Source organism: Cherax quadricarinatus, chromosome 62 (assembly GCF_038502225.1).
Source record: "Cherax quadricarinatus isolate ZL_2023a chromosome 62, ASM3850222v1, whole genome shotgun sequence".
NCBI lineage: Eukaryota > Metazoa > Arthropoda > Malacostraca > Decapoda > Parastacidae > Cherax > Cherax quadricarinatus.
The window spans coordinates 2,136,627-2,164,120 of NC_091353.1; the positions used below are offsets into that span (position 1 = coordinate 2,136,627).

The 27,494-nt window shown below is 47.0% G+C and overlaps 1 protein-coding gene across 1 annotated transcript in view; it reads right to left on the bottom strand.

Annotated features, from left to right (window-relative positions):
- Window positions 1-27,494, bottom strand: part of LOC128687305 (arylsulfatase B) — a 77,705-nt gene that overhangs the window by 24,466 nt on the left and 25,745 nt on the right. The window contains exons 6-7 of the mRNA XM_070098304.1: window positions 11,149-11,342; window positions 10,883-10,959 (exon numbers count right to left, since the gene is read on the bottom strand). Coding sequence (XP_069954405.1) covers window positions 10,883-10,959; window positions 11,149-11,342 — 271 coding nt within the window. The remainder of the gene's footprint in view (window positions 1-10,882; window positions 10,960-11,148; window positions 11,343-27,494) is intronic.

Sequence of the window (27,494 nt, forward strand, 5' to 3'; positions counted from 1 at the left end):
TTACACACTGGTAGGATGGAGGTAGAACCTCCACATTGTTTACACACTGGTAGGATGGAGGTAGAACCTCCACATTGTTTACACACTGGTAGGATGGAGGTAGAACCTTCACATTGTTTACACACTGGTAGGATGGAGGTAGAACCTCCACATTGTTTACACACTGGTAGGATGGAGGTAGAACCTCCACATTGTTTACACATTGTTTACTCCACTTCTGATACTGTTATTTACTGATGAATATTCACAACAAAATTTATAGAAAATGCATCAAACATAATAATTCATAGAAATGTGCACACAAGATGTGTGAGGTCACTTCAGTCACTTCAGTCACTTCAGTCACTTCAGTCACTCCAGTCACTTCAGTCACTTCAGTCACTTCAGTCACTTCAGTCACTTCAGTCACTTCAGTCACTCCAGTCACTTCAGTCACTTCAGTCACTCCAGTCACTTCAGTCACTCCAGTCACTTCAGTCACTCCAGTCACTTCAGTCACTTCAGTCACTTCAGTCACTTCAGTCACTTCAGTCACTCCAGTCACTTCAGTCACTTCAGTCACTCCAGTCACTTCAGTCACTTCAGTCACTCCAGTCACTTCAGTCACTTCAGTCACTTCAGTCACTCCAGTCACTTCAGTCACTTCAGTCACTCCAGTCACTTCAGTCACTCCAGTCACTTCAGTCACTTCAGTCACTTCAGTCACTTCAGTCACTCCAGTCACTCCAGTCACTTCAGTCACTTCAGTCACTCCAGTCACTTCAGTCACTCCAGTCACTTCAGTCACTTCAGTCACTCCAGTCACTTCAGTCACTCCAGTCACTTCAGTCACTTCAGTCACTCAAGTCACTTCAGTCACTCCAGTCACTTCAGTCACTCCAGTCACTTCAGTCACTTCAGTCACTCCAGTCACTTTAGTCACTCCAGTCACTTCAGTCACTTCAGTCACTTCAGTCACTTCAGTCACTCCAGTCACTTCAGTCACTCCAGTCACTTCAGTCACTCCAGTCACTTCAGTCACTTCAGTCACTTCAGTCACTCCAGTCACTTCAGTCACTTCAGTCACTTCAGTCACTTCAGTCACTCCAGTCACTCCAGTAACTTCAGTAACTTCAGTCACTTCAGTCACTTCAGTCACTTCAGTCACTCCAGTCACTTCAGTCACTCCAGTCACTTCAGTCACTCCAGTCACTTCAGTCACTTCAGTCACTTCAGTCACTCCAGTCACTTCAGTCACTCCAGTCACTTCAGTCACTTCAGTAACTCCAGTAACTTCAGTCACTCCAGTCACTTCAGTCACTTCAGTCACTTCAGTCACTCCAGTCACTTCAGTCACTTCAGTCACTTCAGTCACTCCAGTCACTTCAGTCACTCCAGTCACTTCAGTCACTTCAGTAACTCCAGTAACTTCAGTCACTCCAGTCACTTCAGTCACTTCAGTCACTTCAGTCACTCCAGTCACTTCAGTCACTTCAGTAACTCCAGTAACTTCAGTCACTTCAGTCACTTCAGTCACTTCAGTCACTTTAGTCACTTCAGTCACTCCAGTCACTTCAGTCACTTCAGTCACTTCAGTCACTCCAGTAACTTCAGTCACTCCAGTCACTTCAGTCACTTCAGTCACTTCAGTCACTCCAGTCACTTCAGTCACTTCAGTAACTCCAGTAACTTCAGTCACTTCAGTCACTTCAGTCACTTCAGTCACTTCAGTCACTCCAGTCACTCCAGTAACTTCAGTAACTTCAGTCACTTCAGTCACTTCAGTCACTCCAGTAACTTCAGTCACTTCAGTCACTTCAGTCACTTCAGTCACTTCAGTCACTTCAGTCACTCCAGTAACTTCAGTCACTTCAGTCACTTCAGTCACTCCAGTAACTTCAGTCCCTTCAGTCACTTCAGTAACTCCAGTAACTTCAGTCACTCCAGTCACTCCAGTCACTTCAGTCACTCCAGTAACTTCAGTCACTTCAGTCACTTCAGTAACTCCAGTAACTTCAGTCACTTCAGTCACTTCAGTCACTTCAGTCACTTCAGTCACTCCAGTAACTTCAGTAACTTCAGTCACTTCAGTAACTCCAGTAACTTCAGTCACTCCAGTCACTTCAGTCACTCCAGTAACTTCAGTCACTTCAGTCACTTCAGTCACTCCAGTAACTTCAGTCACTTCAGTCACTTCAGTCACTTCAGTAACTCCAGTAACTTCAGTCACTTCAGTAACTCTAGTAACTTCAGTCACTTCAGTCACTTCAGTAACTCCAGTAACTTCAGTCACTTCAGTCACTTCAGTAACTCCAGTAACTTCAGTCACTTCAGTCACTTCAGTAACTCCAGTAACTTCAGTCACTTCAGTCACTTCAGTCACTCCAGTAACTTCAGTCACTTCAGTCACTTCAGTCACTTCAGTAACTCCAGTAACTTCAGTCACTTCAGTCACTTCAGTAACTCCAGTAACTTCAGTCACTTCAGTCACTTCAGTAACTCCAGTAACTTCAGTCACTTCAGTCACTTCAGTAACTCCAGTAACTTCAGTCACTTCAGTCACTTCAGTAACTCCAGTAACTTCAGTCACTTCAGTCACTTCAGTAACTCCAGTAACTTCAGTCACTTCAGTCACTTCAGTAACTCCAGTAACTTCAGTCACTTCAGTCACTTCAGTAACTCCAGTAACTTCAGTCACTTCAGTCACTTCAGTAACTCCAGTAACTTCAGTCACTTCAGTCACTTCAGTAACTCCAGTAACTTCAGTCACTTCAGTCACTTCAGTCACTCCAGTAACTTCAGTCACTTCAGTCACTTTAGTCACTTCAGTAACTCCAGTAACTTCAGTCACTTCAGTCACTTCAGTAACTCCAGTAACTTCAGACACTTCAGTCACTTCAGTAACTCCAGTAACTTCAGTCACTTCAGTCACTTCAGTAACTCCAGTAACTTCAGTCACTTCAGTCACTTCAGTAACTCCAGTAACTTCAGTCACTTCAGTCACTTCAGTAACTCCAGTCACTTCAGTCACTTCAGTCACTTCAGTCACTTCAGTCACTTCAGTCACTCCAGTAACTTCAGTCACTTCAGTCACTTCAGTCACTCCAGTAACTTCAGTCACTTCAGTCACTTCAGTAACTCCAGTAACTTCAGTCACTCCAGTCACTCCAGTCACTTCAGTCACTCCAGTAACTTCAGTCACTTCAGTCACTTCAGTAACTCCAGTAACTTCAGTCACTCCAGTCACTACAGTCACTTCAGTCACTCCAGTAACTTCAGTCACTTCAGTAACTCCAGTAACTTCAGTCACTTCAGTCACTTCAGTCACTTCAGTCACTTCAGTCACTCCAGTCACTCCAGTAACTTCAGTAACTTCAGTCACTTCAGTCACTTCAGTCACTCCAGTCACTTCAGTCACTTCAGTCACTTCAGTCACTTCAGTCACTTCAGTCACTTCAGTCACTCCAGTAACTTCAGTCACTTCAGTCACTTCCGTCACTCCAGTAACTTCAGTCACTTCAGTCACTTCAGTAACTCCAGTAACTTCAGTCACTCCAGTCACTCCAGTAACTTCAGTCACTCCAGTCACTCCAGTCACTTCAGTCACTCCAGTAACTTCAGTCACTCCAGTCACTCCAGTCACTTCAGTCACTCCAGTAACTTCAGTCACTCCAGTCACTCCAGTCACTTCAGTCACTCCAGTAACTTCAGTCACTCCAGTCACTCCAGTCACTTCAGTCACTTCAGTCACTCCAGTAACTTCAGTCACTTCAGTCACTTCAGTCACTTCAGTCACTCCAGTCACTTCAGTCACTTCAGTCACTTCAGTCACTCCAGTCACTTCAGTCACTTCAGTCACTTCAGTCACTTCAGTCACTCCAGTCACTCCAGTAACTCCAGTAACTTCAGTCACTTCAGTCACTTCAGTCACTTCAGTCACTTCAGTCACTCCAGTCACTCCAGTCACTTCAGTCACTCCAGTCACTTCAGTCACTTGAGTAACTCCAGTAACTTCAGTCACTCCAGTCACTCCAGTAACTCCAGTAACTTCAGTCACTTCAGTCACTTCAGTCACTTCAGTCACTTCAGTCACTTCAGTAACTCCAGTAACTTCAGTCACTTCAGTCACTTCAGTCACTCCAGTCACTCCAGTAACTCCAGTAACTTCAGTCACTTCAGTCACTTCAGTCACTTCAGTCACTTCAGTCACTCCAGTCACTTCAGTCACTCCAGTCACTTCAGTCACTCCAGTCACTCCAGTCACTCCAGTAACTTCAGTCACTTCAGTCACTTCAGTCACTTCAGTCACTTCAGTCACTCCAGTCACTCCAGTAACTTCAGTCACTTCAGTCACTTCAGTCACTTCAGTCACTTCAGTCACTCCAGTAACTTCAGTCACTTCAGTCACTCCAGTCACTCCAGTAACTCCAGTAACTTCAGTCACTTCAGTCACTTCAGTCACTTCAGTCACTTCAGTCACTTCAGTCACTCCAGTCACTTCAGTCACTCCAGTCACTTCAGTCACTTCAGTCACTTCAGTCACTTCAGTAACTCCAGTAACTTCAGTCACTTCAGTCACTTCAGTCACTTCAGTCACTCCAGTCACTTCAGTCACTTCAGTCACTCCAGTCACTTCAGTCACTTCAGTCACTTCAGTCACTCCAGTCACTTCAGTCACTTCAGTCACTTCAGTCACTTCAGTCACTTCAGTCACTTCAGTCACTGCAGTAACTCCAGTAACTTCAGTCACTTCAGTCACTTCAGTCACTTCAGTCACTCCAGTAACTTCAGTCACTTCAGTCACTTCAGTCACTTCAGTCACTTCAGTCACTCCAGTCACTTCAGTCACTTCAGTCACTCCAGTAACTTCAGTCACTTCAGTCACTTCAGTCACTCCAGTAACTTCAGTCATTTCAGTCACTTCAGTCACTCCAGTCACTTCAGTCACTTCAGTCACTTCAGTCACTTCAGTCACTTCAGTCACTTCAGTAACTTCAGTCACTTCAGTCACTTCAGTCACTCCAGTAACTTCAGTCACTTCAGTCACTTCAGTCACTCCAGTAACTTCAGTCTCTTCAGTCACTTCAGTCACTTCAGTCACTTCAGTCACTCCAGTCACTTCAGTCACTTCAGTCACTTCAGTCACTTCAGTCACTCCAGTCACTCCAGTAACTTCAGTAACTTCAGTCACTTCAGTCACTTCAGTCATTTCAGTCACTTCAGTCACTCCAGTCACTTCAGTCACTCCAGTCACTCCAGTCACTTCAGTCATTTCAGTCACTTCAGTCACTCCAGTCACTTCAGTCACTCCAGTCACTCCAGTCACTTCAGTCACTTCAGTCACTTCAGTCACTTCAGTCACTTCAGTCACTTCAGTCACTTCAGTCACTCCAGTCACTTCAGTCACTTCAGTCACTTCAGTCACTCCAGTCACTTCAGTCACTTCAGTCACTTCAGTCACTTCAGTCACTGCAGTAACTTCAGTAACTTCAGTCACTTCAGTCACTCCAGTCACTTCAGTCACTTCAGTCACTCCAGTCACTTCAGTCACTCCAGTCACTTCAGTCACTCCAGTCACTTCAGTCACTTCAGTCACTTCAGTCACTTCAGTCACTTCAATCACTTCAGTCACTTCAGTCACTCCAGTCACTTCAGTCACTTCAGTCGCTTCAGTCACTTCAGTCACTTCAGTCACTTCAGTCACTTCAGTCACTTCAGTCACTCCAGTCACTTCAATCACTTCAGTCACTTCAGTCACTTCAATCACTTCAGTCACTTCAGTCACTTCAGTCACTCCAGTCGCTTCAGTCACTTCAGTCACTTCAGTCACTTCAGTCACTTCAGTCACCTCAGTCATTCCAGTCGCTTCAGTCACTTCAGTCACTTCAGTCACTTTAGTCACTCCAGTCATTTCAGTCACTTCAGTCACTTCAGTCACTCCAGTCACTTCAGTCACTTCGGTCACTTCAGTCACTCCAGTCATTTCAGTCACTTCAGTCACTCCAGTCATTTCAGTCACTTCAGTCACTCCACTCATTCCAGTCACTTCAGTCACTTCAGCCACTTCAGTCACTCCAGTCACTTCAGTCACTTCAGCCACTCCAGTCACTTCAGTCACTTCAGTCACTTCAGTCACTTCAGTCACTTCAGTCACCTCAGTCATTCCAGTCGCTTCAGTCACTCCAGTCACTTCAGTCACTTCAGTCACTTCAGCCACTTCAGCCACTCCAGTCACTTCAGCCACTCCAGTCACTTCAGTCACTTCAGTCACTTCAGTCACTTCAGCCACTCCAGTCACTTCAGTCACTTCAGTCACTTCAGCCACTCCAGTCACTTCAGTCACTTCAGTCACTTCAGTCACTTCAGACCTAGTACATAGAATTTAACTCTATCAATTAAAATTATTTAATTATTTCTGCTTACAACTTTCTCATTGATTTTATATATTATATTTAGATTTTGTAGTGGGTAGCAGGGCATCCAGTGAGGGTAGGTAGTGGGTAGCAGGGCATCCAGTGAGGGTAGGTAGTGGGTAGCAGGGCATCCAGTGAGGGTAGGTAGTGGGTAGCAGGGCATCCAGTGAGGATAGGTAGTGGGTAGCAGGGCATCCAGTGAGGATAGGTAGTGGGTAGCAGGGCATCCAGTGAGGATAGGTAGTGGGTAGCAGGGCATCCAGTGAGGGTAGGTAGTGGGTAGCAGGGCATCCAGTGAGGGTAGGTAGTGGGTAGCAGGGCATCCAGTGAGGATAGGTAATGGGTAGCAGGGCATCCAGTGAGGATAGGTAGTGGGTAGCAGGTCATCCAGTGAGGACAGGTAGTGGGTAGCAGGGCATCCAGTGAGGATAGGTAGTGGGTAGCAGGGCATCCAGTGAGGGTATTTAGTGGGTAGCAGGGCATCCAGTGAGGGTAGTTAGTGGGTAGCAGGGCATCCAGTGAGGATAGGTAGTGGGTAGCAGGGCATCCAGTGAGGATAGGTAGTGGGTAGCAGGGCATCCAGTGAGGATAGGTAGTGGGTAGCAGGGCATCCAGTGAGGGTAGGTAGTGGGTAGCAGGGCATCCAGTGAGGATAGGTAGTGGGTAGCAGGGCATCCAGTGAGGGTAGGTAGTGGGTAACAGGGCATCCAGTGAGGATAGGTAGTGGATAGCAGGGCATCCAGTGAGGATAGGCAGTGGGTAGCAGGGCATCCAGTGAGTATAGGTAGTGGGTAGCAGGACATCCAGTGAGGATAGGTAGTGGGTAGCAGGGCATCCAGTGAGGATAGGTAGTGGGTAGCAGGGCATCCAGTGAGCATAGGTAGTGGGTAACAGGACATCTAGTGAGCATAGGTAGTGTGTAGCAGGGCATCCAGTGAGGATAGGTAGTGGGTAGCAGGGCATCCAGTGAGGATAGGTAGTGTGAAGCACGATATCCAGTGAGGATAGGTAGTGGGTAGCAGGGCATCCAGTGAGGATAGGTAGTGGGTAGCAGGGCATCCAGTGATGATAGGTAGTTGGTAGCAGGGCATCCAGTGAGGATAGGTAGTGGGTAGCAGAGCATCCAGTGAGGATAGGTAGTGGGTAGCAGGGCATCCAGTGAGGATAGGTAGTGTGTAGCAGGGCATCCAGTGAGGATAGGTAGTGGGTAGCAGGGCATCCAGTGAGGGTAGGTAGTGGGTAGCAGCACATCCAGTGAGGGTAGGTAGTGGGTAGCAGGGCATCCAGTGAGGGTAGGTAGTGGGTAGCAGGGCATCCAGTGAGGATAGGTAGTGGGTAGCAGGGCATCCAGTGAGGATAGGTAGTGGGTAGCAGGGCATCCAGTGAGGGTAGGTAGTGGGTAGCAGGGCATCCAGTGAGGGTAGGTAGTGGGTAGCAGGGCATCCAGTGAGGATAGGTAGTGGGTAGCAGGGCATCCAGTGAGGGTAGGTAGTGGGTAGCAGGGCATCCAGTGAGGATAGGTAATAGGTAGCAGGGCATCCAGTGAGGATAGGTAGTGGGTAGGAGGGCATCCAGTGAGAGTAGGTAGTGGGTAGCAGGGCATCCAGTGAGGGTAGGTAGTGGGTAGCAGGGCATCCAGTGAGGATAGGTAGTGGGTAGCAGGGCATCCAGTGAGGGTAGGTAGTGGGTAGCAGGGCATCCAGTGAGGGTAGGTAGTGGGTAGCAGGGCATCCAGTGAGGGTAGGTAGTGGGTAGCAGGGCATCCAGTGAGGGTAGGTAGTGGGTAGCAGTGCATCCAGTGAGGATAGGTTGTGGGTAGGAGGGCATCCAATGAGGGTAGGTAGTGGGTAGCAGGGCATCCAGTGAGGATAGGTAGTGGATAGCAGGGCATCCAGTGAGGATAGGCAGTGGGTAGCAGGGCATCCAGTGAGGATAGGTAGTGGGTAGCAGGACATCCAGTGAGGATAGGTAGTGGGTAGCAGGGCATCCAGTGAGGATAGGTAGTGGGTAGCAGGGCATCCAGTGAGGATAGGTAGTGGGTAACAGGACATCTAGTGAGCATAGGTAGTGTGTAGCAGGGCATCCAGTGAGGATAGGTAGTGGGTAGCAGGGCAACCAGTGAGCATAAATAGTGGGTAGTAGGACATCCAGTGAGGATAGGTAGTGTGAAGCACGATATCCAGTGAGGATAGGTAGTGGGTAGCAGGGCATCCAGTGAGGATAGGTAGTGGGTAGCAGGGCATCCAGTGAGGATAGGTAGTTGGTAGCAGGGCATCCAGTGAGGATAGGTAGTGGGTAGCAGGGCATCCAGTGAGGATAGGTAGTGGGTAGCAGGGCATCCAGTGAGGATAGGTAGTGGTAGCAGGGCATCCAGTGAGGATAGGTAGTGGGTAGCAGGGCATCCAGTGTGGATAGGTAGTGGGTAGCAGGGCATCCCGTGAGGATAGTTAGTGGATAGCAGGGCATCAAGTGAGGATAGGTAGTGGGTAGTAGGGCATCCAGTGAGGATAGGTATTGGGTAGCAGGGCATCCAGTGAGGATAGGTAGTGGGTAGTAGGGCATCCAGTGAGGATATGTAGTGGGTAGCAGGGCATCCAGTGAGGATAGGTAGTGGGTAGCAGGGCATCCAGTGAGGATAGGTAGTAGGTAGCAGGGCATCCAGTGAGGATAGATAGTGGGTAGCAGGGCATCCAGTGAGGATAGGTAGTGGATAGCAGGGCATCCAGTGAGGATAGGTAGTGGGTAGCAGGGCATCCAGTGAGGATAGTTAGTGGATAGCAGGGCATCCAGTGAGGATAGGTAGTGGGTAACAGGACATCCAGTGAGGATAGGTAGTGGGTTGAAGGGCATCCAGTGAGGATAGGTAGTGGGTAGCAGTGCATCCAGTGAGGATAGGTAGTGGGTAGCAGGGCATCCAGTGAGGATAGATAGTGGGTAGTAGGGCATCGAGTGAGGATAGGTAGTGGGTAGCAGGGCATCCAGTAAGGATAGGTAGTGGGTAGCAGGGCATCCAGTGAGGATAGGTAGTGGGTAGCAGGGCATCCAGTGAGGATAGGTAGTGGGTAGCAGGGCATCCAGTGAGGATAGGTAGAGGATACAGTAGATGTAGGTTGGGGATACGTGATGTAGTGACGTGTGGGATTAATGTATGATACAGTGACGTGTGGGATTAATGTATGATGTAGTGACGTGTGGGATTAATGTATGATACAGTGACGTGTGAGATTAATGTATGATACAGTGACGTGTGAGATTAATGTATGATGCAGTGACGTGTGAGATTAATGTATGATACAGTGACATGTGGGATTAATGTATGATGCAGTGGCGTGTGAAATTAATGTATGATGCAGTGACCTGTGGGATTAATGTATGATACAGTGACGTGTGGGATTAATGTATGATGCAGTGACGTGTGAGATTAATGTATGATGCAGTGACGTGTGGGATTAATGTATGATACAGTGACGTGTGAGATTAATGTATGATGCAGTGACGTGTGAGATTAATGTATGATGCAGTGACGTGTGAGATTAATGTATGATGCAGTGACGTGTGAGTTTAATGTATGATACAGTGACGTGTGGGATTAATGTATGATGCAGTGACGTGTGAGATTAATGTATGATGCACTGACGTGTGGGATTAATGTATGATACAGTGACGTGTGAGATTAATGTATGATGCAGTGACGTGTGAGATTAATGTATGATACAGTGGCGTGTGGGATTAATGTATGATGCAGTGACGTGTGAGATTAATGTATGATGCAGTGACCTGTGGGATTAATGTATGATACAGTGACGTGTGGGATTAATGTATGATGCAGTGACGTGTGAGATTAATGTATGATGCAGTGACGTGTGGGATTAATGTATGATACAGTGACGTGTGGGATTAATGTATGATACAGTGACGTGTGGGATTAATGTATGATGCAGTGACGTGTGGGATTAATGTATGATACAGTGACGTGTGGGATTAATGTATGATGCAGTGACGTGTGGGATTAATGTATGATGCAGTGACGTGTGGGATTCAGTGAGGATGATGCAGTGACGTGTGGGATTAATGTATAATGCAGTGACGTGCGGGATTAATGGATGATGCAGTGACGTGCGGGATTAATGGATGATGCAGTGACGTGTGGGATTAATGGATGATGCAGTGACGTGTGGGTTTAATGTATGATAGAGTGACGTGTGGGATTAATGTATGATGCAGTGACGTGTGGGATTAATGTATGATGCAGTGACGTGCGGGATTAATGGATGATACAGTGACGTGCGGGATTCAGTGAGACAGAGAACGTACATGACGACACATTAACCTGGACTATGCACGACACATCCACTTACAGATATTTATCATATGAAATATTATAAATATTATAAATGTTTAGCGTGACATTGTAATAATTTTACTAGTAAATCTAAATAAATGTAGATTTTTTTTTGTATTTGGAGTAAAAATTTTGATTAGCAAGTTACCGTAGAATAGACTCCATCTTGGCTGCTGTCAGGAGTAGTGTTGTTTCTCAAGTCCAGCCACTCTTGTTTTCTCGTACCTGGGGACAGAAGATGCTTCAATGTTAATCTCTCTCTTTCTTCTGTAAACACATGATTACATCTTTCATCTTTCTCCTTGTGCCCTCTTTCTCCCCGTCTCTCTATGCGCTCTCGACTTCTCTTTTGTTCCTCCATTACAAAAGTTACATTCTCCCTCACCCCTCTGGCGTCTTATTTCTTCCCCTCACCTGTTGTCTTTCCTGCAGTGGAGTTGTTGAGATCATAACAGTAGTTGACATTGTTGCACGAGTCCATTTTAGAGTCAAGGTCTCTTGAGCGTTGATGAGTGAAGTAGTCCTCGGAGCCGGTGTAGTAGCCGTAGAAGGTGTCGAAGCCTCTCAGGGTGGGGGTGTAGTCCCAGGAGCAGAATCCAAGGTGCCATCTATAGTAATAAAGTGGGAGAAGTGAACTAAGTTGGCATCTGTCGTGATAAGAGAGAGGCGATTAATAAAACACATGTGCGTCACATAGGTATCATTACTGATGAGAAGTTTCACCAAGCCCGTGGTCTGGTGGCAAAGCTCTCGCTTCACACGTGGAGTTTTAGAGTTCGAGTCCCGGCAAGGGTGGTAACCTGTTGTCCATGTTCACCCACCAGTAATAATGGGTGGGTACCTAGGCGTTTCGACTGGTGTGGGTCGCATCCTGGGACAAAACTGACCTAATTTTCCCGAAATGCTCTGCATAACAAGAGGCTTTCTGTACAGTGGTATATCACTGATGTCAACTAGGCTTGTATACCTTGTACAAGTACTTCTAGAGTTCCGGCTCCTGGGCCTGCCTTTTCGCTGATCCCTACTAGGTCCACTCCTTGCTCCAAGAACATTATCATATATCTTTAAAGCCATGTATGGATCCTATTTTCACTACATCTCTCTGAGATTATTCCACTTCCTAACATCCCTGTGATTATTCCACTTCCTAACATCCCTGTGATTATTCCACTTCCTAACATCCTTGTGACTCATCTGAGTTTTAAACTTCCAATTGTGTCCGCTTGTTGCTGTGTCGCATCTCTTAAACATTCTGGCACTGTCCACCTTGTCAGTTCCTCTCAGTATTTTATACGTAGATAACATGTCCCCTATCCATCCTGTTCTCCAGTGTCGTCAGGATGGGTTTCCTTAACCTCTGCTCATAGGGACTTAGCTTCGGGACTAGTCTCGTTGCAAACTTTTGCACTTTCGCTAATTTCTTTAAGTGTGGGTACCAGACTGGTGTTGCATATTGCAATATGGGCATGACGTACACGGTCTACAGTGTCGTGAATGATTCCTTCCTTAGATGTCGAAACGTTATTCATAGGTTTGCCAGGCGCCCATATGCTGCAACAGTTATTTGGTTGATCTGCGCCTCAGGAGATGTGCTCGGTATTGTACTCACAAGAAAATACATTTCCTTGAGTGAGTTTGGCAGCCTTTCACCTCCTAGGCTGTATTCCATCTGGCAATATAAACACAAATGCAGTATAATGTGATCCTTTATTGACTACGTTTCGCCCACACAGTGACTTGAAAAAGCCCACTGTGTGGGCGAAACGTAGTCAATAAAGGATCACATTATACTGCATTTGTGTTTATATTGCCATTGTGTCGGTATTTTATACCATTTATTTCCATTGTATTCCATCTGCGGTCCTCTTTGTCCTTCACCATTTTTCATGACTCTGCACGCACTTTCTGGGGTTAAACTCCAGAAGACATTTGTCAGACCAGGGCTGCAGTCTGTCCAGATCCCCTTGTAGGCTTACCTGCTCCTTGTCCACTTGTATTATCCTCATTAGCTTCACATCATCTGCGAACAGGGACACCTCTGACTCTAAACCTTCTGTTATGTCCTTCAAATATACAAGAAACAGCACCGGACCTAGGACTGACCCTTGTGGAGCCCCACTCGACACATGCACCCATTCTGACACCTGGTCACGTAACAACACACGTTGTTTCCTTCCTGTCAGGTATTTTTTGATCCATTGCTGTACTTTTCCTACTATTCCTGCTCCTCTAGGTTTTCAACCATCCACTTGTGTAGTACTGTGTCGAAAGCGTTGGAGTGCAGTCCAAGAAGATGCAGTCTACTCATCTCTCTCTCTCCTGTCTTACTTCTGTTATCTTGTCGTAGAACTCCAGTAGGTTCATGACGCAGGATTTCCCTTCCCTTAATCCATGCTGGTTGCTGCATATGAGTCCGTTCCTTTATAGGTGCTCCACAACTCTTCTGCTGAAAATCTTATCCATAACTTAACATACTGTACATGTCAGTGACTCTGGTCTGTAGTACAGTGCTGCCTGTCCGTCTCCTTTCTTTAAAATCAGGGCTACATTTGCTGTCTTCCATACCTCTGGCAATTGCCTTTCGTTAGATTTATTAAAGAGTGTTAGTGGCACACACAGTGTGTCTGCTCCCTCTCTCAGGATCCAAGGAGAGATCTTATCTAGGCTCATCACTTCTGAGGTATCTAATTCGCCTAGGAGTTTCTTCACCTCCTCCTCAAGTTGTGTGCAGTGTGTCCAGCACTTGCTGGTGCACCCTACCACCTCGGTTTGCTGGAAGCCTCTCTGTTTACTGTGAATACCTCCCTGAATCCTGAGCCGAGCTCCTTAGATACTTCCTGGTTACTCCCTGTGAGCTTCCCTCCTTCCTTCCTCAACCTCATTACCTGGTTCCTGATTGTTGTTTTCCTCCTGATGTGGCTGTATAACAACTGTGGGTCAAATCTAACTTTTGACGTTTTGTCATTCTCATATTGCTGCTGGGCCTCTCTCCTTATCCATGCATATCCATTTCTGGCTGTTCAGCTCATCTTGTTTTCGTGAATCCTTTGCCTTCTATATTTTTTCCATGTTCTAGGACACCTTGGTTTGGCCGGCTAAACCGGGTAAATCATGGTCTCACTCCGGTCTTCCCATTGCTTTTATTGCCGCTTGTTATGAAACTCTTCTCTGCCTCCCTGCACTTTGTGGTCATGTGTTCCATCATTTTGTTTACTGTCTAGCTCTCATGTCCTCTAGCACCTCATGTCCTTCTCTCATCTTTTTTGTGCTGCTTCACTCTCCATTGTCAAGGACCACATGATCGTTAGCGAAAAAGGGCCTTTTATGTGTGATATCCCCGATGTCTGAACTGTTCAAGGTGAATACGAGTTTCAGCATTGTTGGATCATTATCTCCTCTCTCTCTCTCTCTCTCTCTCTCTCTCTCTCTCTCTCTCTCTCTCTGTTTGTATCCCTAACATGTTAGTACAAGAAGTTTCCCATCACCACCTCCAGCATCCTAGCCTTCCATGTCTCTGGTCTTCCATGTGGCTCCAGGTCATCCCAATCCATTTCCTTGTGGTTGAAATCCCACATGACGAATAACTTTGCCATGCCCATGTGGGCCTTTCTGGCCACCTCGGATAGTGTGGCCACCATTTCTCTGTTGCTCTCATTGTATTCTTGTCTTGGTCTCCTGCTGTTTGGTGGTTAGTTGTACATCACTGCTATCATCACTTTTGGACCCTCGGTCTGAAGTGTTTCCACTATGAAATCATCCGATACACCTCTGCCTAGACCTCCCATCTCAAAATTCCACTGGATTTTGATGAGCAGTGCAACTCCTTTCCCCTCCCCTCTGTTCCTGCTGTCTTTCCTCAGTGTCTGAAATCCGGATGGGAAGATTGCATCTATTATCAATTCCCTGAGTTTTGTCTCCATGAGTGTTATGAAGTCCGGGGATGCATCTCTGATTTTTTTCCTGCCACTCCTCGCGCTTATTTGTTATTCCATTTGCACTTGTATAAAATACCTTCAGTTTCCTCTCCAGATCTGTATTCTGGGGGGTGGGAGGGACTGTGCGGGCTGAGGGTGTGGAAGGCTGGACTGGATATCATGGGAGGCTGCTGTTGTGGTGGTATTAGTATCGGGAGGGATGGGGTGTGGAGTGTGGCTAGTTTCTGGTTATTGTCTTTGGTTTGTGTGAGGTGGTAGGGGGTTGAGGGGATTCTGTGGGTGGTTGTGCTTGTTGTTCCTTTCGAGGCTGCACTTGCCTCTCTACTTCTCTAAAGGGTTGACAATCCAAATGAATTCTTTATGAACGAAACCCAAAATTTGGTCATCCCAAAAATCTCGGATATTATTCTAACTCCACAAGACTTTGAAGAGGCAATTAATGACATGCCCATGCACTCTGTCCCAGGCCCAGACTCGTAGAACTCCGTGTTCATCAAGAATTGCAAGAAGACCCTATTGCGTGCCTTCAGCATTCTATGGAGAGGGAACATGGACTAAGGGGTCATCCCACACACACTAAAAACAACAGACATAGCCCTACTCCTCAAAGGTGGCAATAAAGCAATTGCAAAGAACTACAGACCGATAGCACTAACATCCCATATAAAAATCTTTGAGAAGGTTCTAAGAAGCAAGATCTCCAACCACCTAGATACCCATCAATTACACAACCCAGGGTTGAACACGGGTTTAGAGCAGGTCGTTCCTGCCTGCAGCCCCGGGATGTTCACTGCAGCCCCGGGATGTTCACTGCTTGACTCTCACATCTGAACAAGTCACGGCTGTCCAACTTTAGACATTCAAGCGGTATGCACTGTCGTAGACATGAAAAACTTTCCTATGATGTCACTGAGTTAACTTAGGAAAGTCATTAAATAAAGGATTGTTCTACTAACCTACGGAAAGTTTCGTCCCCTATCGACATGACAACTTTGTCGTGAAAACCGCTAGATGGAATTATGAATACAATAACACACACACACACTCACACACACACACACACACACACACACACACACACACACACACACACACACACACACACACACACACACACACATACACACACACAGGAGCTCAACACAAGATTTAAAGAAGTATTTATAGTGGAAACCAGTAGGACTCCAGGAAATCAGAGCAGGGGGTGCACCAGCAAGTGCTGGATGAGGTACATATAACCAAGGAGGAGGTGAAGAAGCTGCTATGCGAACTTGACACCTCAAAGGCGGTGGGACCAGACAACATCTCTCCATGGGTCCTTAAAGAGGGAGCAGAGATATTGTGTGTACCGTTAACAAAGATCTTCAACACATCATTTGAAACTGGGCAACTCCCTGAGGTATGGAAGATGGCAAATGTAGTCCCAATTTTTAAAAAGGGAGACAGACATGAGGCACTAAACTACAGACATGTATCACTAACGTGTATAGTATGCAAGGTCATGGAGAAGATCATCAGGAGGAGAGTGGTGGAGCACCTGGAAAGAAACAAGTGTATAATTGACAACCAGCATGGTTTCAGGGAGGGAAAATCCTGTGTCACAAACCTACTAGAGTTTTATGACAAGGTGACAGAAGTAAGACAAGAGAGAGAGGGGTGGATCGACTGCATTTTTTTGGACTGCAAGAAGGCCTTCGACACAGTTCCTCACAAGAGGTTACTGCAAAAGCTAGAGGATCAGGCACACATAACAGGAAAGGCACTGCAATGGATCAGAGAATACCTCACAGGGAGGCAACAACGAGTCATGGTACGTGGCGAAGTGTCAGAGTGGGTGCCTGTGACAAGCGGGGTTCCACAGGGGTCAGTCCTAGGACCTGTGCTGTTCTTGGTATATGTGAATGACATAACGGAAGGGATAGACTCAGAAGTGTCCTTGTTTGCGGACGATGTGAAGTTAATGAGAAGAATCAAATCGGATGAGGATCAGGCAGGACTACAAAGAGACCTGGACAGGCTACAAGCCTGGTTCAGCAACTGGCTCCTTGAGTTTAACCCTGCCAAATGCAAAGTCATGAAGATTGGGGAAGGGCAAAGAAGACCGCAGACAATATAGTTTAGACGGCCAAAGTCTGCAAACCTCACTCAAGGAAAAACATCTGGGGGTGAGTATAACACCGAGCATATCTCCCGAGGCGCACATCAATCAGATAACTGCTGCAGCATACGGGCGCCTGGCAAACCTACGGATAGCGTTCCAATACCTCAGTAAGGATTCGTTCAAGACTCTGTATACCATTTACGTCAGGCCCATACTGGAGTATGCAGCACCAGTTTGGAATCCACACCTAGTCAAGCACGTCAAGAAATTAGAGAAAGTGCAAAGGTTTGCAACAAGACTAGTCCCAGAGTTACGGGGACTGTCCTACGAAGAAAGGTTGAGGGAAATCGGCCTGACGACACTGGAGGCAAGGAGGGTCAGGGGAGACATGATAACGACATATAAAATACTGCTCGGAATAGACGAGGTGGACAAAGACAGGATGTTCCAGAGATGGGACACAGACACAAGAGGTCACAATTGGAAGTTTAAGACTCAGATGAATCAAAGGGATGTTAGGAAGTATTTCTTCAGTCATAGAGTAGTCAAGCCGTGGAATAGCCTAGAAAGTGACGTAGTGGAGGCGGGAACCATACATAGTTTTAAGGCGAGGTATGATAAAGCTCATGGAGCAGGGAGAGAGAGGACCTAGTAGCGATCAGTGAAGAGGCGGGGCCAGGAGCTATGACACGACCCCTGCAACCACAAATAGGTGAGTACAAATAGGTGAGTACACACACACACACACACACACACACACACACACACACACACACACACACACACACACACACACACACACATACACACACACATGGTGACATGGTGACAGCAGTAAGACAAGAGAGAGAGGGGTGGGTGGATTGCATTTTCTTGGACTGCAAGAAGGCGTTTGACACAGTTCCACACAAGAGATTGGTGCAAAAACTGGAGGACCAAGCAGGGATAACAGGGAAGGCACTACAATGGATCAGGGAATACTTGTCAGGAAGACAGCAGCGAGTCATGGTACGTGGCGAGGTGTCAGAGTGGGCACCTGTGACCAGCGGGGTCCCGCAGGGGTCAGTCCTAGGACCAGTGCTGTTTCTGATATTTGTGAACGACATGACGGAAGGAATAGACTCTGAGGTGTCCCTGTTTGCAGATGACGTGAAGTTGATGAGAAGAATACACTCGATCGAAGACCAGGCAGAACTACAAAGGGATCTGGACAGGCTGCAGACCTGGTCCAGCAATTGGCTCCTGGAGTTCAATCCCACCAAGTGCAAAGTCATGAAGATTGGGGAAGGGCAAAGAAGGCCGCAGACGGAGTACAGTCTAGGGGGTCAGAGACTACAAACCTCACTCAAGGAAAAAGATCTTGGGGTGAGTATAACACCAGGCACATCTCCTGAAGCGCACATCAACCAAATAACTGCTGCAGCATATGGGCGCCTAGCAAACCTCAGAACAGCATTCCGACATCTTAATAAGGAATCGTTCAGGACCCTGTACACCGTATACGTTAGGCCCATATTGGAGTATGCGGCACCAGTTTGGAACCCACACCTAGCCAAGCACGTAAAGAAACTAGAGAAAGTGCAAAGGTTTGCAACAAGACTAGTCCCAGAGCTAAGAGGTATGTCCTACGAGGAGAGGTTAAGGGAAATCAACCTGACGACACTGGAGGACAGGAGAGATAGGGGGGACATGATAACGACATACAAAATACTGAGGGGAATTGACAAGGTGGACAAAGACAGGATGTTCCAGAGATTGGACACAGTAACAAGGGGACACAGTTGGAAGCTAAAGACACAGATGAATCACAGGGATGTTAGGAAGTATTTCTTCAGCCACAGAGTAGTCAGTAAGTGGAATAGTTTGGGAAGCGATGTAGTGGAGGCAGGATCCATACATAGCTTTAAGCAGAGGTATGATAAAGCTCACGGCTCGGGGAGAGTGACCTAGTAGCGATCAGTGAAGAGGCGGGGCCAGGAGCTCGGACTCGACCCCCGCAACCTCAACTAGGTGAGTACAACTAGGTGAGTACATACACACACAGCAAATGTAGTCCCCATATTTAAGAAAGGAAACAGAAATGAGGCACTAAACTACAGACCTGGGTCTCTGACATGTATTGTGTGCAAAGTCATGGAGAGATTATCAGGAGGAGAGTGGTGGAACACCTGGACCGGAACAAGATTGTAAATGAAAACCAGCATGGGTTCATGGAAGGCAAATCCTGTGTCACAAACCTTCTGGAGTTTTATGACAAGGTAACAGAAGTAAGACACGAGAGAGAAGGGTGGGTTGATTGCGTTTTTCTAGACTGCAGGAAGGCCTTTGACACAGTTCCCCACAAGAGATTAGTGCAGAAGCTGGAGGATCAGGCGCATATAACAGGGAGGGCACTGCAATGGATCAGGGAATACCTGACAGGGAGGCAACAACGAGTCATGGTACGTGAAGAGGTATCACAGTGGGCGCCTGTGACGAGCTGGGTCCCACAGGGGTCAGTTCTAGGACCAGTGCTATTTTTGATATATGCGAACGACATGACGGAAGGAAAAGACTCTGAAGTGTCCCTATTTGCAGATGATGTGAAGTTGATGAGAAGAATTAAATCGGATGAGGATGAGGCAGGACTGCAAAGAAACCTGAACAGGCTGGACATGTGGTCCAGAAACTGGCTTCTCGAATTCAACCCTGCCAAATGCAAAGTCATGAAGATTGGGGAGGGGCAAAGAAGACCGAAGACAGAGTATAGGCTAGGTGGACAAAAACTACAGACCTCACTCATGGAGAAAGACCTTGGGGTGACCATAACACCGAGCACGTCACCGAAGGCACACATCAACCAAATAACTGCTGCAGCATACGGGCGCCTAGCAAACCTGAGAATAGCGTTCCGATACCTGTCTGTCTCAACTATTGGATCACTACGACAAGGTCCTAGATGCGCTAGAAGACAAAAAGAATGCAGATGTAATATATACAGACTTTGCAAAAGCCTTCGACAAGTGTGACCATGGCATAATAGCGCACAAAATGCATGCTAAAGGAATAACTGGAAAAGTCGGTCGATGGATCTATAATTTCCTCACTAACAGAACACAGAGAGTAGTAGTCAACAGAGTAAAGTCCGAGGCAGCTACGGTGAAAAGCTCTGTTCCACAAGGCACAGTACTCGCTCCCATCTTGTTCCTCATCCTCATATCCGACATAGACAAGGATGTCAGCCACAGCACCGTGTCTTCCTTTGCAGATGACACCTGAATCTGCATGACAGTGTCTTCCATTGCAGACACTGCAAGGCTCCAGGCGGACATCAACCAAATCTTTCAGTGGGCTGCAGAAAACAATATGAAGTTCAACGATGAGAAATTTCAATTACTCAGATATGGTAAACACGAGGAAATTAAATCTTCATCAGAGTACAAAACAAATTCTGGCCACAAAATAGAGCGAAACACCAACGTCAAAGACCTGGGAGTGATCATGTCGGAGGATCTCACCTTCAAGGACCATAACATTGTATCAATCGCATCTGCTAGAAAAATGACAGGATGGATAATGAGAACCTTCAAAACTAGGGAGGCCAAGCCCATGATGACACTCTTCAGGTCACTTGTTCTATCTAGGCTGGAATATTGCTGCACACTAACAGCACCTTTCAAGGCAGGTGAAATTGCCGACCTAGAAAATGTACAGAGAACTTTCACGGCGCGCATAACGGAGATAAAACACCTCAGTTACTGGGAGTGCTTGAGGTTCCTAAATCTGTATTCCCTGGAACACAGGCGGGAGAGATACATGATTATAAACACCTGGAAAATCCTAGAGGGACTAGTACCGAACTTGCACACGAAAATCACTCACTACGAAAGCAAAAGACTTGGCAGACGATGCAACATCCCCCCAATGGAAAGCAGGGGTGTCACTAGCACGTTAAGAGACCATACAATAAGTGTCAGGGGCCCAAGACTGTTCAACTGCCTCCCAGCATACATAAGGGGGGATTACCAACAGACCCCTGGCAGTCTTCAAGCTGGCACTGGACAAGCACCTAAAGTCGGTTCCTGACCAGCCGGGCTGTGGCTCGTACGTTGGTTTGCGTGCAGCCAGCAGCAACAGCCTGGTTGATCAGGCTCTGATCCACCAGGAGGCCTGGTCACAGACAGGGCCGCGGGGGCGTTGACCCCCGGAACTCTCTCCAGGTAAACTCCAGGTAAATACCTTAATAAGGAATCGTTCAAGACACTGTACACTGTGTATGTTAGGCCCATACTGGAGTATGCAGCACCAGTCTCGAACTCACACCTGGTCAAGCACGTCAAGAAGTTAGAGAAAGTACAAAGGTTTGCAACAAGGCTAGTCCCAGAGCTCATGGGAATGTCGTACGAGGAAAGGTTGAGGGAAATCGGACTGACGACACTGGAGAACAGAAGGGTCAGGGGAGACATGATAACGACATGCAAGATACTGCGGGGAATAGACAAGGTGGACAGAAATAGGATGTTCCAGAGAGGGGACACAGAAACAAGGGGTCACAACTGGAAGCTGAAGACTCAGATGAGTCACAGGGACGTTAGGAAGTATTTCTTTAGTCATAGAGTTGTCAGGAAGTGGAATAGCCTAGCAAGTGAAGTAGTGGAGGCAGGAATCATACATAGTTTTAAGAAGAGGTATGACAAAGCTCAGGATGCAGAGAGGGAGAGGACCTAGTAGCGATCAGTGAAGAGGCGGGACCAGGAGCTGAGTCTCGACCCCTGCAACCACAATTAGGTGAGTACACACACACACACACACACACATACACATATACAAAGTACAAAGCGAGTGACTAAAGAGAAAAGACCAAATAGAATTAAGAGAGGGTGGTAACGACAAAATGTGATGTAGCACACAGCGTGAACAAGCTAGCCAGAAAGGGGATATATATATATATATATATATATACATACATATATATATATATATATATATATATATATATACATATACATATACATATATACATACATATACATAAATATATATAAGCAGAGGTGGTGGCAGCAGTAGGCCTGAGGGAGTAGCGCCGCCATAATAGGCTGGGTGTCATCACAAATAAGAAGTGTACTTACCAAAAGCGAAGTGTAAGTTATAAAAGTAGCAGTATACAAGTGATAAGTGTGGTAAATGAGGACTCAAAAGGGCAACGAGAAAAGAATAGCTGTAGAAGTCAGCAGCAGAAGGGCGAGGTGCACGAGTCATCGTACAGCGAGCATCGTACATCAGGCATCTGGATGGACGTCCCCTCTGAGGAGTAACGTACAAATCACCTGTTTGCAGGTGGCGGGAGGTTTTTGAGTGGTAGAGCCGGCCCTACGGTCACTGGTAGCTCGCTATCTAAACCCTGCTCCAGAGCAATTATCATACACACAACACCTAGCAGTAGTAGGAAGATAAACTTTGTAGGAGCAAGGAATAGGCAGGAGGATTAAGTCATGGCTAATGGGACTACAGTCCTGACAACAGTTTCGAGAGATAATGTTTTAGGAAAAGGTACAATCTGAGAAGCAAGCATTGGGTACACATGTAGTAAAAGGTAGTACATAACTGGGTGAAAGAATGACTTGTTAACTGCTAGTATTATAATTATTAAATTACTCTCAGTGTTAATGGTATCTCATTAGTATACGGATACACAGAAGTGAATTGTATTTCTGGGACATATAAACAACTGACGTGCTCACACACACGCATGCACACACACATACACACTCAGGGGCCAGGGCTGGGTCTCGACCCTGAAACCACAACTAGGTGAGTACACGCTGATCCTTGGATTTGACCACCTCCCCACAGACCTTCCTCCCTCCTATCTTTTCCTTCCATGCGTTTCTCTCTCTCATAGTCCCACCCTCCTGTTCCCCTACTCACTCCTCCTCACTCTCTCTCTCTCTCTCTCTCTCTCTCTCTCTCTCTCTCTCTCATAGCCTTTTTCCCTCCCGTTCCCCCTACTCACTCACTCTCTCTCTCTCTCTCTCTCTCTCTCTCTCTCTCTCTCTCTCTCTCTCTCTCTCTCTCTCTCTCTCTCTCTCTCTCTCTCTCTCTCTCTCTCTCTCCCTCTCTCTCTCTCTCTCTCTCTCTCTCTCTCTCTCTCTCTCTCTCTCTCTCTCTCTCTCTCTCTCTCTCTCTCTCTCTCTCTCTCTCTCTCTCTCTCACTCTCTCTCTCTCCCTCTCTCTCTCTCTCTCTCCCTCTCTCTCTCCCTCTCTCTCTCCCTCTCTCTCTCCCTCTCTCTCTCCCTCTCTCCCTCTCTCTCCCTCTCTCTCTCCCTCTCTCTCTCACTCTCTCTCTCTCTCTCTCTCTCTCTCTCTCTCTCTCTCTCTCTCTCTCCCTCTCTCTCTCTCTCTCTCCCTCTCTCTCTCTCTCTCTCTCTCTCTCTCTCTCCCTCTCTCTCTCCTCTCTCTCTCTCTCTCTCTCCCTCTCTCTCTCTCTCCTCTCCTCTCTCTCTCTCTCTCTCTCTCTCCCTCTCTCTCTCCCTCTCTCTCTCCTCTCTCTCTCTCTCTCTCTCTCTCTCTCTCCCTCCCTCTCTCTCCCTCCCTCTCTCTCTCCTCTCTCTCTCCTCTCTCTCTCCCTCTCCTCCTCTACCCAATCTCTCACCTCCTCTCTCTCTATAGGCTTCTCTCTCCATCTCTCCATTTCTCTCTCTCATAGCCTTTTCCCTCACCCTCCTTTCTCCCTCTCTCTCTCTTTCTTTCCCTCTCCCTCTCCCTCACTTTCTCCCTCTCTCTCGCTTTCTCTCCCCCTCATTTCTCTCTCTCCCCTTGGTCTTATCCCTCACCCCATACTCTCTCCTCTCTCTCCCTCTTTCTACCCTTTCTCTCTCCCCCACCCTCTCCCTCCTCTAGCCTTCTGTCTGTGGTAATAAAAGAGGGTGGCCTTGGGGGAGGACGGAAAACCAGAGATCTGGTAGCAGACCAGGGAGGAAAGACTGGGAGTTAGAGCCCTCCAAAAAAAAAAAAAGGGAGGAAGAGGGGAAGGAAGATAGTAGAGCTTTAGTAAGAAAATGGAGGAGCGGATAGCTGAAGAGTGCAGGAAGTGGGAAGTACAGGTCTTAGCAGCAGAAGCAGGATACAGTGCTTAGAAGAGAAACTGCAAAGCCTGAAACAGATTAGAGAGACAAATGACAATTCAGATGTGACACAGGAAATTCAAAGTCAGGCGCAGACGGGGAAGGGGACGGAACAACGGAGACATGCCATACACGAAGGCCCTATCAGACCCATGGGGCCAGGGAAAAGACGATGAGCACACTAAGATCAAACGACAGGTCCGAAGACAATGAAGGTACGCTATATGCAGAGATTCTAACAGCCAACTGCAGTAGCAAGGGACAGCTGGTCAGGAAAGACAGTTCACTGAGAATAGAAGTTTCAGATATGACAGGGACTGAAGGCAAGAACATGTCAATGGAAGGAAATAAAATGCCTCAGAGGAAGCAGATGGAGACTCAGTGGGAGGAGGAAAGGGACGAGGTCAGTTTTTGTGTACGGGCTCCAAGAAGCCAAGGGGGCCAACTTTGAAGAAATAAAACAGGAGGAGAAAAAAAATGATTGAAGGCATCATGAAAACAATAGGGGAGGGCAATATGACCCAGGTGACAAATTTTCAGAGAATTGGGTGGTTTAGAGTGGAAGGATATGGCCTGTCAGAGTAACTTTCAAGGAAGAATCAGTTCGAACCAGGATTCTGCAAGAGAAAGCAAGACTGAGGGACAAAGAGGGGACCTACCAGAGAGTATACCTCGATGCGACAAAAGAACACAAGAAGAAAGGACTACACTGAAAGAGAGGGTACAGAGACACAAGGAGGAACGAGAAGCAATGAAAATGAGCAGGACCCAGACACAGGAGGAAGGGCAAACACACCCCACAGAATCTCCCACCAAAGACTCCACCCGCATGACATTCCCAACGCAACTGAGCAACCTATACTACAACCCACTCACTGTTCCCTCTGCCACCAACCCCCATATCACAAACCTCACCCCAACAGCTGTCCCTTATGGGCATTCTGACCCCACCCCATCAACACAAACCCCACCTACACCACAGCCCCATATAGGCCCCCACCAAGGCTCTCGCTCCCCCAACCCCAATATTCTTGCATGACCACAATGATAGAAAAGAAACTAAAGGTTTGGTACACAAACGCGGATGGAATAACGAATAAACATGAGGTGGAATGAAAGAATCAGTGAAAAATCCCGAGACATCATAGCAGTCACAGAAACAAAACTCGCTGAGACAATAATAGACACAATCTTCCCAACAGGATATCAGATCCTGAGGAAAGATAGAAGGAGTAGAGGGGGAGGAGGGGTTGCACTGCTCATAAAACACCGATGGGGATTTGAGGAAATGGGAAGGCATGGACATGATTGGAGAAAGAGACTACATTGTAGGTACAATTCAGTCCGGAGAACATAAAGTAGTCATTGGAGTGATGTATAACCCACCACAGAACTGCAGGAGGCCAAGAGAGGAGTACGAAGAAAACAACAGGGTGATGGTGGACACATGGCTGAGGTGGCAAGAAGAGCTCACTCGAGCAGAGCAAAGTTACTGTAATGGGCGATTTCAACCACAGGGAGATCGACTGGGAAAACCTGGAGCCACATGGGGGTCCCGAAACATGAAGAGCCAAGATGATGGATGTGGTACTTGAAAACCTCATGCATCAACATGTCAGGGACACAACCAGAGAGAGAGGGGAGGATGAACCAGCAAGACTGATCTTGTGTTCACCCTGAGCAGTTCAGACATTGAGGACATCACTTACGAGAGGCCCCTTGGAGCTAGCGATCATGTGGTTCTGAGTTTTGACTATATAGTAGAGTTACAAGTGGAGAAGGTAACAGGAACTGAAGGGGACAGGCCAAACTATAAAAGGGGGGACTACACAGGTATGAGAAACTTCCTGCAGGAGGTTCAGTGGGACAGAGAAATGGTAGGAAAATCAGTAAACGAGATGATGGAATATGTGGCAACAAAGTGCAAGGAGGCAGAGGAAAGTTTTGTTCCCAAGGGAAACAGAAATAATAGGAAGACCAAAACGAGTCCTTGGTTTACCCGAAGGTGTAGGGAGGCAAAAACTAAGTGCAACAGAGAATGGAAAAGGTACAGGAGGCATAGGACCCAGGAAAACAAGGAGATTAGTAGAAGAGCCAGAAACGAGTATGCACAGATAAGGAGGGAGGCCCAGCGACAGTATGAAAACGACATAGCATCGAAAGTCAAATCTGACCCGAAACTGCTGTATAGCCACATTAGGAGGAAGACAACAGTCAAGGACCAGGTGATAAGGCTGAGGAAAGAAGGTGGAGAACTCACAAGAAACGATCAAGAGGTATGTGAGGAGCTCAACACGAGATTTAAGGAAGTATTTACAGTAGAGACAGGAAGGACTCTGGGGGACAGACCAGATGGGGACACCAGCAAGGAATACACCAACAAGTGTTGGACGACATACATACAGATGAGGAGGAGGTGAAGAAACTGCTAAGGGACATCGATACCTCAAAGGCAATGGGACCGGACAACATCTCCCCGTGGGTCCTTAGAGAGGGAGCAGATATGTTGTGCGTGCCACTTACCACAATCTTCAACACATCCCTGGAAACTGGGCAACTACCTGAGGTATGGAAGACGGCAAATGTAGTTCCCATTTTTAAAAAAGGAGACAGAAAAGAGGCACTAAACTATAGACCTGTGTCATTGACGTGTATAGTATGCAAAATTATGGAGAAGATTATCAGGAGGAGAGTGGTGGAGCACCTGGAACGGAACAGGAGTATAAATGCCAACCAGCACGGATTCACGGAAGGCAAATCCTGTGTCACAAACCTTCTGGAGTTTTATGATAAAATAACAGAAGTAAGACACGAGAGAGAGGGGTGGGTTGATTGCATCATCTTGGACTGCAAGAAGGCCTTTGACACAGTTCCTCACAAGAGATTAGTGCAGAAGCTAGAGCATCAGGCGCATATAACAGGAAGGGCACTGCAATGGATCAGAGAATACCTGACAGGGAGGCAACAACGAGTCATGGTACGTAATGATGTATCACAGTGGGCACCTGTGACGAGCGGGGTCCCACAGGGGTCGGTCCTAGGACCAGTGCTATTTTTGGTATATGTGAACGACATGACGGAAGGGTTAGACTCAGAAGTGTCCCTGTTTGCAGATGATGTGAAGTTAATGAGGAGAATTAAATCTGATGAGGACCAGGCAGGACTTCAAAGAGACCTGGACAGACTGGACACCTGGTCCAGCAAATGGCTTCTCGAATTTAATCCTGCCAAATGCAAAGTCATGAAGATAGGGGAAGGGCACAGAAGACCACAGACAGAGTATAGGCTAGGTGGCCAAAGACTGCAAACCTCACTCAAGGAGAAAGATCTTGGGGTGAGTATAACACCGAGCATGTCTCCGGAAGCACACATCAATCAGATAACTGCTGCAGCATATGGGCGCCTGGCAAACCTGAGAACAGCATTCCGATACCTTAGTAAGGAATCATTCAAGACACTGTACACCGTGTATGTCAGGCCCATACTGGAGTATGCAGCACCTGTTTGGAACCCGCACTTGATAAAGCACGTCAAGAAACTAGAGAAAGTACAAAGGTTTGCGACAAGGTTAGTTCCAGAGCTAAGGGGAATGTCCTATGAAGAAAGATTAAGGGAAATCGG